Source organism: Hyperoodon ampullatus (assembly GCF_949752795.1).
Source record: "Hyperoodon ampullatus genome assembly, chromosome: 16".
Taxonomy (NCBI): domain Eukaryota; kingdom Metazoa; phylum Chordata; class Mammalia; order Artiodactyla; family Ziphiidae; genus Hyperoodon; species Hyperoodon ampullatus.
The window spans coordinates 4135322-4151395 of NC_136929.1; the positions used below are offsets into that span (position 1 = coordinate 4135322).

Sequence of the window (16074 nt, forward strand, 5' to 3'; positions counted from 1 at the left end):
AGAACCATCAAATGAAATCCATTTAAAAATCAATATAGAGCACTAACCCATGAATTATTGTACAGTTATGGCTAGGAATTTCAGAGAATGACTCAGTGCTTTTTGAGGAGTGAGAATATTATTAAACTGTGACAAAGGCAAGACGGGGATCATTATCTCACCCTAAGGTTTAAATGGCTACCCTAAAATGGAAATGTTTAGGGTCTTCCCTCGTGGTCCAATAGTTAAGACTCCATGCTTCCACTGCAGGGGGCATGGGTTCGATCCATGGTTGGGAAACTAAGATCCTGCATGCCACGTGGCATGGCCAAAAAGAAAAGGAAATGTTTAGGCATAATGAAACCATATATTTTAAGGTGGTTTGATAATCACAGCTGGTTTGAGTTAGGAACGCATCATAGGTTATCAATGAATACTACATCTTGGACACACAATGTAGAGCTCAACTATAAAACTATACAGAAAACTAAAACGTTATTAGCTTATTGAACAAATGCTTGTTGGCCACCTATTACATGCATATAGTGGAAGGTTTTCCTTAACAGGGCTTATAATCTACTGGGAATGACAGAGATGAAAGATTCCTGGTAATGAAATGCAGTGAAACTCATGAGAAGGTTAAGTGCAGGGTAAAGATAGTTCGGGTGACCAATGTCCTGGTTTGCCAGGGACAGTCCCAGGTTATACCTGTATTTCTGTCAAAATTATTAACAGTGGCCCCATTTCACTCTTAAAACATGCCCTGGTTTTGTCAATATACTATATGATCACCCTTGTCTCTGGCAACACAAAATATTAGATTCTAGAATAATTCTTCCTATAATATTCTGCTCTAGGACTAGGGAAATAGTTTTAAATTTAGTGTGTATGTTAGTTCTAAATTTAGTGTGTATGACATTGGTATCCAAATAGCCTTATGGTTAGTATTTACTCATTGGACTTGATGTGAAATTGATAAGCGATTTGGCAGTGATATACACAACAAATGAGATCTAAATTAGTCACATCATTAAGATGACTACTACACACTGAATGTTTCTGTCCTCCTGCAAAAAAACTCATATTCTGAAGCCCCCATACCCAATATGACTGTATTCGTCCATAGGGCCTCTAGGAGGTAATTAAGGTTAAATGAGTTCATAAGGATGGGGCCCTAATCCAACAGGACTAGTATCCTTGGAAGTAAAGACACCAGAGAGAGTTATTCTGTCTCTCTCTCTCTCTGTCTCTTTCTGTCGCCATGGCACCTTGATCTTGGATTTCCAGTCTCCAGAACTGTAAGAAAATAAATGCTAATTGTTTAAGCCACCCAGACTATGCTATTTTGTTACGACAGCCCAAACAGACTAATATAATGACTAACTGCTCAGAATGTTACACTGAAGAGTCCCCAGCTCCACCAAGACATATGGAACCTTTTTAGCTAAGTCTGAGCCAAGTTAGAAAAATGGAAAGAATGCTTCTGAAATAGTAATTTCATATGCATATGGAATTTTGGACATTTAATTCAGAAAGTCAAGATAATCATATTTGGGATTTCAATTCCTTTGGAACTGAGTATCTCTGGACTTGAATTTATAAGACGTATTAATCTTTGAACTTTCTTTTCTCACTGGGAATTTAACAACGGAAGAAGATTCATAGTCAAATTTGGGAATATTTAGGCCACTGGGATTTTATTATTTGAGTTGCTCTTTTGTTTTAATATTTTCATTTATTCTGGTTGCAGAATCCCTGATGGGCTCTGTTGGACAATATGTCAGGATGGGTTTGGGCTGAGAAATAAAATTCATTTATAGTCTTGAATACAAAGTGGCCTTGAAATCAATTAAAGTAATGCACTGTTGGCCCACTGCAGAATCTTTGGGTACAAAAATCTATATTGCTTCTCAGTGGTCCCAGAAAGATAACACCAGAAAGCAGTGGGTGCTCATGAAGATGGGGGGAGAATATTCTGAAAGACTCAGACGTCCCACCAAGAGCAGAACCACCCCCCTTGTTATTTGTAGGCTTCCTGGATGCGTTCTCTGGTTCAGAACACAAAACAATGCAGAGGGTTAGCCAAGGGCAGTGCCTCTTCTTTTCTGATGTTTCCTTAGACATGGAGGTAGGGTGACACTCTGGGTCACTCTCTTATCCTTCACAATCCAAGAGGGAAGGCGAAGTGACTGACTAATCTAACTGGTAATTCTGGAGAGAAACAAACAAAACAACACAGGGGATTCTCAGCTGTTTGAGAACAAACTGCTTGCAAAGGAATGCTTGCCTTCCTTCTCTTCTCCAAGCCTTGCCTGAACAGCATCCCTCATTGGGAGGTCTACCTGAGCCCAAACTGTGCATAATTGGGGTGTGTGTGCAATTCTGCCTAATTATGGGGTTCTATTAGCAGACACTTTGTCTCTCACGCCAAGCACTGTCCTTCATTCTAGACTTTACATGCAAGAAAGATGACATTTTGATGATTTTTGTCTTCTCATTTTGGTCAAGAACTGGGTAAGAAAAATGATATGAATCAGGTCCCCTCAAAAGTCCTAATGATGACCTGAGCTTCTTTGTCGACTCCTGAGTTATGAGGATCATTTAGATACCATGAATGAAAACTATCATATACTAATGATCACACTACATAACATTGTTGCCCTATAAACAGAATTAAATAATTTATAATAATGAAACAAGCAACTCATAGATAATTATTTAAAACTGGTTTGGCCCTGCAAGCAATGTCATCTTGTGATTATGTTTTCCCTGACATAACTTATCATTAAAAAATTAAAGGCATAATGGCATTTTGATTCCATAAAATGCTAGTATAAAATAAGAGTGAATGAATAACAATGAAGAAGTGAATGGTGAAGGAATGAGTGAATGAATTCTGTCATGGCAGATCATCCAGCTTATCAGAGTAGAAATTAGGATCGAAGCCAGATGATGCATGTACAAATGCAAACATTGTCACCTTTCATTATCTGTCCCCTTTTCTATGGAAAAATGTCCCCCAAATCTATCAGAATGAGGACGGGTGGGACTAGATAAAGGGTTAGGTACCCCTGGGTCAAAACCACCCACCTCTGTTTATGCCAACAAAGTTTATTGGAAACCCTCCTCACCCGTTTGTTGACCTGCTGTCTATGGCTACTTTCTGCCATGAGGCAGAGTTGAGTATACATAGGTCAGCGACCTCGTGACCTGTAAGCCTACCACAGTTACTATTTGGTCTCTTAAAGAAAAAGTTTTCAGATGTCCAGAGTGGATCACGGGGTAATTTATGATTCCTAATCCATTGAACAGTATAACAAATTCCCAATAAAGAGACTTAATTATGTTTAAATTAAAATAGCTTCGAGAATCTATTATACTTCTCTTTCCTATTTTATATTTCATTGAAAAGTAGCAGGCCCTCTTTCCTTCCAAATGTCATTAAAGCTTAGACAATCAGCCAACCCTGCAGAGTGGTTTTAGCAGAAAGAATACGTTGAGACTTGGCAAAATTACCCAGAAGAAAATGTATCCTTTGCCAGTTGAATTAGAATATTTAACAGCTCTCGAACGTATTAACTCATGTTTCTATTAAAGATGTATTGACAGTAACTGACATCACTTCCAAGGAACAAAGAAAACTTTTCGATGATTCCAACCCAGATCTGTAGCTGTGATTCTGCTGGGCTGGGCGGCCGCTGCCCATTAGTTTAATCCAATCAGCTGAAGTGTGTCTCTTCATCCCTCTCCCCACACCCAATTTAACATCATGGCTATGTTCTTTCACAGCCTGCCCTTTCAGCAGCAACTGTGTCATTTAACAAAGCCAAATGACTCCTACTATTTCTGCGAGGGATCTCATCCAGTAACAATCTCAAAACACAGATCATGTGCCCTCACCTTGCCAAGCATAATACCAGTCCCTGTGGTGCTTTTATTGGACAAGCCCTTCTGTCTTTTCCAAATAAGGGCACCCCGTTAAAGGGTCAACCTCTCCCCGTGGTGATGCTGATCTGCTCTCCCCTGTCAACCACAAAGGAGTCCACAGATGTATGATGTGACCCTTCCACACTTGCCACCCAAGACCCACAGCTAGATTCCAAAAGATGTCCCTTCTAAATCTGGAAAAAGACGAACATTTAGAAGGTTAGCACCCTGAGAAGAGTAGAGATACAAAGGACTAAAATCTGGCACAGCCTTGGATGACAATTAAAAAGCCAGGATAATTATAATGTCACAAGCATACAGGGTATTGCAGAAAGCTTTAAAAACGATGGTACAGTGCCATACAAGGTACCAGGCATGGCACCTTACCTTTAAAGACACCTCAAAACTGTTTCATCATCATTGCCTCATATTATTCTTTCCCTCAATTCTACAATTTGGAAAAAAAAATTCTGGTATTACAGTATTCAGCACATCAAATGCAGATACACTTACTGGTGAAGGATGATATAATAGCAATTCATAGGTATAGACATGACTATTGAAATTTTTTTTGCTGTTCCTGAAGCCGAGAAAGACCCTATGGGGCTCCTGGGCACAGGAGCCTCTCTGTTCGGCCTCCATGACCTTCCCTGAGTTCCAAGGGGGAGGTTCAAACAGTTGCTAATCAGGGAAGGGAGGGGATGCAGAGACAAGTGGGGAGCAGTCAGGAAACAATAGTGCAGGCTTGGGGCAGGGTCCTGGTTCCGCCTCAAGGGATACACATAACGATATCTTTGAGTGCTTTACAGAACTAAAACCCCCAACAAATGGAAGATGTTAGCATTCTTCATTCCGGATTAAAAGAACCACAGAAGCCCATCAGGAGATCACCTGAGGCCAGATTAAAGGAACCACACAAGTCCATCAGGAGATCATCTGAGGCCAGATTAAAGGAATGCAGGCCCTGCACACACCCTGCATCTTACCAGCAACCCTGCCCTTGAACTATTGCTATAAAACTCCTCACCAAATCCTCCCAGGTTGGGACACACAGTTTTTGAGGGGCACAAGCCCGCTGTGTCCCTCTTTGCCTCACAAAGCAATAAAGCTATTCTCTTCTACTTCACCCAAAACTCTGTCTACTGAGATTCAATTCAGTGTCGGTGCACATAGGCAGAGCTTTAGGCATCATTCCCAATTACTTGCATGTTCTCCCTTCAAGAAGATGTGGTAGCTTGTCCCAAAGTTGGCCACTTGCTTGCTTCCCAGTGAAAATATCTCAGCTGGTCTGCAACTGCTTTGACCAATAAAATACAGAGGGAGTGATGCTGTGCTAGTTCCCAGCCCAGCTTGTAAGAGGACTGCAAGTTTCCTTCCATGCCCCTTGGAACCATGAGCTGCCAGGTAAGGAGTCCAGATTATTCTGCTGGAGAGAGAGACCCCATGAAGGAATATCCAGGCACCAGACACAGGGATGAAGATGCCGTCTTATCCATCCAGCCCAGCTGACACCAACCTCTTTTGCTGTATGGCTGCAATGGATGGAGAAACCCCAAGCAAGAAATGCCCCACTAAGCCCAATTAACCCACAGAACTGGGAGAAATAACAAATTGCTGTTTTATGCCACTAAGTTTTGGGGCAACTGGTAACCGAGCCAGAAGTGTACATACCTCTACTCTTTGTTACGTGCTCTGGGATACTTCCCATGAATAAGACACTTCTCCACCTCACTGACGTTGGCCTGGGCCATGTGACTGCCTTTAACCCATGGAATATAAGAGAGTGACAGGGCTTCCCTGGTGGCGCAGTGGTTGAGAGTCCGCCTGCTGATTCAGGGGACACGGGTTCGGGCCCCAGTACGGGAAGATCCCGCATGCCACGGAGCGGCTGGGCCCGTGAGCCATGGCCGCTGAGCCTGCGCGTCCGGAGCCTGTGCTCCGCAACGGGAGAGGCCACAGCAGTGAGAGGCCCACATACCACAAAAAAAAATAAAATAAAATAAAAAAATAAGAGAGTGACAGATGCTGCATCTCAGCACAAGTTGTAGCAGCCACTCAGCCACATCTCTTCTCCCCTAGCACAGAAAGGGCATGTCCTAGATCTGGACTATTCTTGAACCCCAGGGTGCATCATGAAAAAGAGTCCCAAATCAGAGCTGATTCGAGCTTAGGTGTGCAACTTCTAAACACAGTCAAATATAATGTAAAAGAGAAAGGAACCTTCGTTGTTTGCAAGCCACTGACTTGGAATTTTATGTTCTACAGATTGTACTGGTGAGAGTTTGTCTTTTACAATGCCATCAGAAAAATTCTCACAAACTGAAGAATCCAACAAACATTAGAGACAGTTGTTGAAATGAAAGAGGATGTCAAATCTTTTTTGTTCAGTTTCATAGAGTTTGGACCCAGAAGGATGATGGCTGGTTGGCATTATGTTAGCACCTGCACATGCAATAATACCTGCCCTCATCTAAGGAGCATATGGTCTAGGACAGGGGTAGCAATTTTTTTTTCTGTAGAGGGCCAGAGAGTAAATATTTTAGCTTTGTATGCCAAGAGGCAAACTTGAGGAGATTACGTAGGTATATATATAACCATTTAAAATTTGACAATTGAAAAATGTCGAAGATATTCTTAGCTCTCAGGTCATACAAAAGTAGGTGGCAGGCCAGATCTGATCTGGTGGCTATAGTTTGCTAACCTCTGCTCTAGTGGTTAAGTGGTTAAATATTCACATAAATGAATATTTCCAGTGAGCAAATAATAAGTAAAATACTTAAGGCCTTTTTGAAGCTTAGAGAAGAGACACAAACCAATTTGGGATTTTATAAATGACTTTTCAACAGAGAGGATGCTTGAGTGAATCTTAAATATCAAGTAAATGCCATTGAGTAAATAGGGAAAGAGATAGAAAGAATATGATTCCATGAACAAAGACACAAGTTTTTGATATCACATGGTATGTGCATGTAAACTAGACTTCTTCCCATTAGCACGAGAGTATCACATAATACGAATAAAGTCCCCAAAACTTCCCAGCATAACTTGTCCAGCTATGCTGCCTATTGAGACCATATAAACACACACCTATGAACACAAGTATTCGCAGCCAGCTCAGGCTGCCATAACAAAATCCCACAGACCTGGCGGGTTAAAGAACAGAAGTTTATTTTCTCACAGTCCTGGAGGCTGGGAAGTCCAGGATCAAGGTGTGGGGCAGTTAGTGTCTAACAAGGTCTCCTCCTGGCTTGCAGACAGCTGCCTTTCCACTGCATCCTCAGATAGCAGAGAAGAAGGACATGCTCTCTGGTGACTTTTCTTATAAGGACACCAATCCTATTGGATCAGAACCCCACCCTTAGAACCTCACTTAACCTTAATTCCCTCTGTATAGAACCCATCTCCAAATACAGTCCCATTGGGGGGTACAGCTTCAACGTATGAGTTTTTGTGGAGGGGACAATTCAGTCCACAGCAATAGGTGATCCAATTATGTATCATGATTTGCACATAATGATTTACTTCTATTGTTCCTTTCCTTCTTCCTCATATACCCAAACTTGTGAGGTTTCTTGCCATGGAGATAGGAACTAGTATTTTTCCTACCCCATTCAGAAACTATTGATGCTCTTAGGGAAAAAATTCAACAAGCATGCTTCTCCTTTAATCAAAATAGGATTTCTCGACACACACAATTGTCCAGTTTTGATTAGGAAGACTCAGACTGATGGACAGTTATTAAAGCCAGGATACCAGGAAGTGAATTTGCAATACCATCACGTCCACCTACAGATTCTGCAGAAATGTCCGTTATCCACATTTACTGTCATGTTGGGTTTCAGAAGCAATAAATGCTGTTGAGATGAGTAGGTGCTGGTTTCAAAACTGGACATGTTTTTCTTCTTTGTCCAGCATTTTTGTGGTAACCATATTCCTCTTTGTAAACCAAACAAAGTAATTGGTTTGATTGGTTTTTATTCTCTAACAGTTAAGATAAGGTGATACAAATAGAAATGTTTTACATAGGAACTGTTATCTGATATTTTGGCAACCAAAAACTTCTATTAAATTGCACCTCGAGGCTTTGTTTATACAACGATACTTGATTGCCTGGGGGAATTTCAAGGTTCTGATGAGCTTTCTGAATAAATACGTTACTTGTTGATGTGACAATGTGTGGATTATGTTTTATTCAAGTTCTGTAGAAACTGATAATCTCTCTACAGATCAGTGTTTTTGTGATAATATTCCAGATAGGCATCCTTTATGTAAGAGAGACAGTGACAAATTCTCACTGAAGTACATTAATAATTCCATTTCTACTAATGTGCAATTACAAATAAAGATGATAAATTGAAATCACATCTCCTTTTACATAAGGGGCTAGTTAAAAAAAAGCAGAGATTTACCAAAAAGTATCATTTCCCATCCCCACTATTCTTTTCAACAAACATAGTGCAGCTATCGTCTCTGCTTTGGAAAAACATTACTTTACACTGAACAGCTATTAATCTCCAATGCCAGCTTCATTCCTAAAACATTGACTAAAACCCAAACGCACAGGTATTGTAACTGAATAAGACATGGTCTCTGCCTATAAGTCAGAGTAAAGCAAGAAATGCATATATATGGAAGACTGTACTTAATTTTAAAAGATAATCATTACATATACTATTGTAATAGAGATAAGGAATTCTGGTAGGTATATATGTATATATGTCAAACTAGACAAATACAAATAACAAAGGTAAAATGATTTTCTAATTATTATGATATATAATATTGGGAACATACACACATGTACACACACGTGTACACACATGTACACACATGTACACACACAGCCATGTTCTCCACCCTTTTCTGGGAAAATAGGACAATTCAAGTGACTGCCTGTTGGAGTAGCTGTAAGAAAGATCCATGCAGCTACTAAAGATTATACTAGAGAAACTCTGAGGGACACTTTAATGCCAAGCTTCTTTGATTCCATGAGTCGAAGACATTCTTACAAAATAAACAGCAGAAAATGCATTGAATGCACTTTAAAAAATATTCATAGGATGAGATTAATCCTATTTAATATCCAGTGCAGGAATCCATTCACAGTGCTTCTGAAACTTCAAGTGCATCCAGATCACTTGGAAATCTCAACAAATTTGCAAATTTTAATTCAGTAAATCAGTAAATGCCTGAGATTTTGCATCCTCAACAAGTTCCCTTTGATTATCAAGGCATTCACCTACTTCCAACCCTTGTCTGGGGAAAAATGAAACCAAACAAAGAGGTAAACTCCAAGTGAGTAGATGTTCTAGGGCAGTAGTTCTCAAAAGGTTGTCCACGCACCAGCAACATCAGCATCACCTGGGAACTCGCTAAAAATGCTAAATCACAGACCTCACCTAGACCTACTGAACCAGGAACTCTGGGGCTGCTGCCCAGGAGTCTGTATTTTAACAAGCCTATGATGGACACTAACATTGCAGAACCATGATTCTCAGCATGGCTTGGGAAGGAAGTCAGTGCTGCTGAGTGAACTACAGTTTATCAAGGCTGGTGACCCACTGAGACCATATGATGCCAGCAGATAACAGCACCACACCCCTCCCCATCAGACAAACCAGGGGGTCCTTGGACCCCACTCTCTGTTGATTGTCATTCAGAAGGTCTGGGGTAAATGTGGGAATCTATTACTTTAAACTTGTTTATGGGCAGGTTTTAAACTCATTGATTCAAAGACCACTTGGACTTAAAGGGGTGGGAAGGCTGACTTTTAATATTTAAACTGTAAAGTGTAAGAAATATATACTCATTAACAGACCAAACATTTCTGGAGACTATAAATGGACGTCCACTGAGGGAACAGAAAGAGGCAGATCAGAGCTGTCCCTACCAGATACCTCTTAATGTACAATAAGCAGTGATGTGACACCATCATCCCTCCCCAACAAAAGCAAAATGAATTCTCATATTCAGCACATATTAATTCTTAATGTATCCCTGTGTAATGCCCAACTTTGCAGTTCTTCCCTATAAATAGTAGACAGTGTGTCTATTAGCTCATGAATTAGCATCTTTTAAGTTTTTAAACACAATTATCTTGTCTATCTACACTATACACTCTGCAGGTTAAACATATTCATTCTCCAGATACTTTACACTGAAATGTGGTGGATTTTATCTCCTCCCTTCTGAATAGTCTGTCAGCTCTTTGAGAATGAATGGCTCATATGATGTTGATTTTCTTATTTGTGTTTTTGTGAAATTTACCAAAATATACAACAAGCAGATGCTACTTCTATCCTCTGGAAAAACAAATGTGATACAAATTAATCATAGAATTTTAGTCACAGTTTAAATATTATACCCTTTGTTCTGATTATTTCCAACTTGGTGATTTTAGTTTTTTGGTTGATTGCTTTGCTTGAATTTAGCAACTTCTTCAAACCAGTGGCTCAAATGGAACTTCTGGTCAACAAAATCTTAAAATCTCTTTTTTTTAGGTGAATGGTTTGCCAAACAGATTTTTCCATACTATTTGTACAGTTAGTTTTTAACCATAAATGCTAGATTTTATACTTGTAATACTGATATTATTTTATGTCAATGTTATTTTTAAATTTCATGTTTTTATATAAGATTATCAAATAGTTTCTTGTTTCCTTTTTGCCCATCCTCCCTTTTATTGTTTGATTGCTTGAAAACAGATATCCTCATTATTTTCACTGCCTGTATTCCAATAAAATTTTATTTACAAAAAATAGGTAGTGGGCTGGATTTGCCCATGAATGCAGTTTGCCAACACTTGACCTAAAAAAAATTTGTTCATACATATAAAAGGAGAAAATAATCACATACTTAGTTTCTTATATTAAATTATAATTTTTATGTCAATATTATAAGCAACAACTTTATAAATGTTTAAATCCAAGGAAACCTAAATTTAAGGGAACATGAAAATTGTTTCCAAACTATCGGGTCTGCAGTAAAGTTTAGTCACATTTTTTTCTTTTTTTTTTTTTTGCGGTACGCGGGCCTCTCACTATTGTGGCCTCTCCTGTTGCAGAGCACAGGCTCCGGACCCGCAGGCTCAGCGGCCATGGCTCACGGGCCCAGCCACTCCATGGCACGTGGGATCTTCCCGGACTGGGGTATGAACCCGTGTCCCCTGCATCAGCAGGCGGACTCTCAACCACTGCACCACCAGGGAAGCCCAGTAACTTTTTATATAAGCTTTGTCAGTGTATTTCATTGCTTCCCAGAGTATTTTGTCTGCTCAGGATAAAAGAATATGAATAATAAAAGAAATGCCAGAAAAGAAAACAGAAGATCCACGCTACAATATTATCAACATGTTCCTGGGAACAGTGGGCACAAGAGCAAAACCTACCTTGACAGGAAATCCGAGAAGGAAAGGCGGACTGGGTATCCATGTCGGATGATCTTCACCATCTCCAGGACCCCAATGTATTGCAGCTGAGCAGACACGTAAAAATTATCAAAAGTATCTGGCAGCCTCGAGTTATTGGGCTTGATGCAATGAATAAAGTGTGGAGTGCACTTCTGAAGTTTTCCAGTAATATCCGTCAGAGTTTTCTAAGGAGAGAAGTAAAGCACAACTGATTCCCCAAAGAAGACACCGACTGACAAGGTAAAGCAATTTTTAAATAAAAATCTTTATCTTCAATCCATGATTCTTATTTATTATGCTTTCACTTGCTTTGTGTGTGTGCTTACTTTTTTGAAGGTCCTTAAGTGCTGAAAATGGAGGAAAACTACACGCAAACCCTCTACAGCTGATATAATCAAAATGGAAGTTATTGAAATCTGAAAACTTCACTAACCCTGAGTTGAGATGCAATGGTAGCCGGGCCTCCCCGTTCTAGTCTTTGAAGAAATGTAGAATTTCCTTTCTTTTTTAATAACTGTAATGAAAACAAAAGGAAAGGGTGAGCGGGTTTATTTTACTAAATTCCAGTTTAGAGGGAAAAAATTAACCCTCTGATTCATATAAATTCACTTACAGGCAGATGTAGATTTAAAACAGACTATAAAAATCAGTGCCAAATGATTTTCTGTAATGGTACTATGAGCTAGAAAAATGGGCAACTACATGTAAAATAACCATTTCTGTAGCCTTTCAAGTCCATGGCTGTCACTAACCTGCATCTACTTTAATTTGAGAATAGACAGATGTTGACTTGCTTGGTGGTACAATAAACTCACCCTGGTATCCTGATTGTATTACTAATTGTGCATGTTATCATGAAATGTAGCATACTCTGGGGTAAAAGGGTACTATTGATATTTTACATTACAAAGATTTGATGTTTTAACAATCACTGGTTTGTTCCATAAGTTTAACTATAATCAGTGTCCTACTCATTTTTTCTTTCCCTTCCTTTTCTTTTTCTTTTTTTTTTTAATGACTAAAAGGGGTTAGTAAATTACTTGCCTGTGAAAAATGACAGTAGACTGTTTTCTTCGATAAGGAGTTATATATAGCTCTTAAAAGAAAATAATTCATACGTAGCAAAGATTAAATGATAATGCAGATAAGTCAGTGAAAATGAAGCCAGTGGGTGAAGAAAGAAAGGGCAGAAAGTAATTAATTAAATCCCACCAGGGGTTAAAAGAAACCTCAGCCACTAATGTACTATTACATTTCACAAAATCATACAGACTGAGACCAACAGATCTATCGATCCAAAATCATTTATCTTAAAATAAAAGGTCTCGATAGAACAAAAAATTTGATGAAACATTCTTGTCAATATGGTGCTATTGCTATCATGGCAATAGCTCATTTCCTTCCGTTCAGATGAACTGTCAAGCTGAAAAGATCAATTGTAACTGACAAGGGAATGGAAAACGAAGTGATTGGTCTGAGATCAACTTGTTTTCTACAAACACAAAGCCAAACGTGATGCTCAGTTGAAGGGTGCTGGTCACAGGGATGGGTGTGCAGGGGTGAGGACCCTCAGAGGGAAGAGAGGAATGGAACACTTAAGGAAAAATCATAATAAATAAATCTTCGTCCCTTGAAATTGAACACTCAACTTCCCTTTCTGGGTGGAGGAACTGCTGTGAATTATCTCGCTTTTGCAGTCCTTCAGGGAAAAGACTAATGGCATCTATGACTGGTAATGTTTAATAATTAAGGTTAAAAATTACAGTTTGGAGGTGTGTGGCGATTTCTTGCTCATGATTTCCAGGATGATTGAGAAAGGAAGGGCCAGAAGTTTCAGCGAAACCACCAGGAGTAGAGATTGAGCTTTTACAAGGGGAACACTTTGTCCTTTGTATGTAAAAGTTGCCATTTTATATGCAATGAGATTGAATTCCTGTGATGGTCCAGTTCTGGAACAACTATATCAAAGGATCCTTAAATCTAGGGTCTAATGGCTAAACACACACACACACACACACACTCAGGAGCACACACACACACACACACATTTCTAATATGCTACACACATTTCTGCCATTCTTCTATAATACAGTTGATTTTAAGTATGCTTTTATTTTAATTGGTAAGTTAAAATGCATTTCAGCAAGCTACAATTACTGAATTTCTAAGATTGATTGTACTGGACACCTTCCCAACCATATTTCTCATTTTTTAAGAGTTTTTGTAAAGGCAAGCAAAACAAACTGGGCTACAACTGGGCACTGAATTCATAAACTTAAAACATTTCAGTTTGAAACAACCCTTCACTGAATTTTTGGTTCTGTTTTACAAATCGTCAGAATCTTTAGGTTGTAAGTACAACCACGCTGGTGTGGGACAAATACCCATTAAATAGTACAGATGAAACTATTTGCGGGGCAGGAATACAGACGCAGACGTAGAGAAGGGATGTGTGGACACAGGGCAGTGGGGGTGGGGTTGGATAAACTGGGAGATTAAGTTTGACATAAATACACCACCATGTGTAAAACAGATAGCTAGTGGAGACCTGGGGTATAGCACAGGGAGCTCAGCTCGGTGCTCTGTGGTGACCTAGAGGGGTGGGATGGTGGGGGAGGGAGGTCCAAGAGGGAGGGGATCTATGTATACATACAGCTGATTCACTTCGTTGTACACCAGAATCTAACACAACATGGTAAAGCAACTATACCCCAATAAAAAATTAGTATAATGCCGAAATAAATTAAAAATCTACAAAACACAGTGAAAACACTCTAGGACCTGAAAAATACACTATGTCTATATGAGAAACTACAATTTATTGTTTAGAGACCTAAAGCCTCTGAAGTGATTAATATCAACAGAATAAGGTAGCTAAGTTTATTCCCTTTAATCCTACTGTCTCTGAAGTTACCTCCCATTCATCAAAAAGACAGTCACGGAGATGAGACGTAAAAAGGATGCTGCACAGACAACAAATAAAATGACTGATACTCTATTTGCTATCAGATTTTCACTCCACTGCACTTTCTTATAACTGTCCTCTCTCAGAGGGTTGTACTTTAGGTAAGCAGTCTTTCCTTTAATTTTTTCAATTAAAATATCAATTTATTTCCATTAGCATTGAGGACTGTGCTTTTTTTTCTTTAAAAGAAGAAGCAAATGTGCTAATAAGCAAACTTCAAAACAACCAGACACGAATCATAAAAACTCCTACCTTACTAAGTTCTAGATAATTCCTGTTTTCTCCAATCATTGAAGAAGCTGTCATTTTCTTACTGAGCCAGGCAGATTTATGTCCTCTGAATTTAAAAGAAGGAGAGGAAGGTACGAGGGCTCCTGTTGGTGACAGTTTCGACTGGAACAAATGATTGATCATGACATTTTCACTAGCTAGGAAATAAATAAATGAATATTGTAAGCGGCATTAAAATCGTAATTCACGCAAGCATTAAGCTCACACGTCATCCGAGCGTTCTAACCACTAAAACATTCTGAGCGGGGAGGGAATTTAGGAGTCTACCTTTCCTTTAGCCTCTTTTTTATTTTCCCCACTAACTCATCACGCTGTGTGATGAATTCTGACCTTTTTGGCCCTTGGTCCAGATCCCATGCTCTCCTGTCCCCCACCTGAGCCCTGAATCCCTTGCTCTTGAATTGAGTGGCACTTACTGCTCTCCTAACAGCCAGAACCGGATCGGACCTGCTCAGACCTAAGGGGCCTCAGTGCACTTGATCAAGTCATGAAATGGTTTTGGTCAGCAGCTCTCCAGTCCAGGAAAATAACTGCCAGGGACACACGTCCCCAGGAAGAGCCCCTGTCTCATTCGGCTGTCTCAGCTGTTAGGGGGAAAAGTGCCTCTTTTTCTGATCCAGTTAAGCTGGAAAGGTGAAAGCAAGTTGATATATTAGATGTTAGGTTATAAAAATTCTAGTAATTCTGGGTCCATATGTCTTTCTTGACACCTCAGGGAGAAATGGGCTCATGAATGGACGGACACATTTGAATAGCAAAGTGAAAACCATGTCTGTGACAGTTAAGGATCTAGAAGGCATGTTTCTTGGGTTACTTCTATCTGTATGTAGACAGTTTTTAAGCCTTAATTTCCTTTTCTGCGAAATAACCACCCGATTACCTCCTCTGTGGATTCCTGCAAGATTAAAGTGTGATGTAGCATGCATAAATCATTCAGGATCAGTCTTAGCCCATCGGACAGCTGGCAGCGTTTAGGAGCAAAGTGGTTTAGTTTCCACCATTTCTGCACTCAGATTATTTTGTTTGCCCAGCTAATATATTAGCAGTGCCTTCAGTGAAAAGTCGCTATATGAATAAACAAATAGGGAGCTAGGAGGAGGGTCAGAGAAGGGAGATACAATTATGGATTGCAGGAAGGCAAAAAGGAGCCCTGTGGTGTTGGATGGAAATTATAGGTATCACAATAATATACAGCAATATATCTATCTATATCTATATCTATATATACACACACACATATATATGTAAAATCTATGCCTATATCTTAAACTTTCTAGTTCTGAAAGGGTCTAAAAGCAATGACACCCCAGTAGCAATGAGCTCACCCTGCCCCCATTTCTTAGTGATTCTTAACATCATTCACTTCCAAAATAAATCAAGTCTTCTTGGATAAGTGGCCAATTCTGGATCTGAGGCAAGCTAGAAGATCCTAGAACACTTTGGAAAGCCAGAATGTAAGAAAGTGTCCCAAAAGACATGAGAACCTGTCAAAAGGACATAGGAA

The 16074-nt window shown here is 39.5% G+C and overlaps 1 protein-coding gene across 1 annotated transcript in view; it reads right to left on the reverse strand.

Annotated features, from left to right (window-relative positions):
* The window catches only part of MYO16 (myosin XVI), a gene marked incomplete at both ends in the record, with an annotated part of 485888 nt that overhangs the window by 123474 nt on the left and 346340 nt on the right, over positions 1-16074 (reverse strand). The window contains 3 exons of the mRNA XM_079722050.1: positions 11294-11499; positions 11748-11828; positions 14532-14707. Of these exons, the coding sequence (XP_079578176.1) occupies positions 11294-11499; positions 11748-11828; positions 14532-14707 (463 nt within the window). The remainder of the gene's footprint in view (positions 1-11293; positions 11500-11747; positions 11829-14531; positions 14708-16074) is intronic.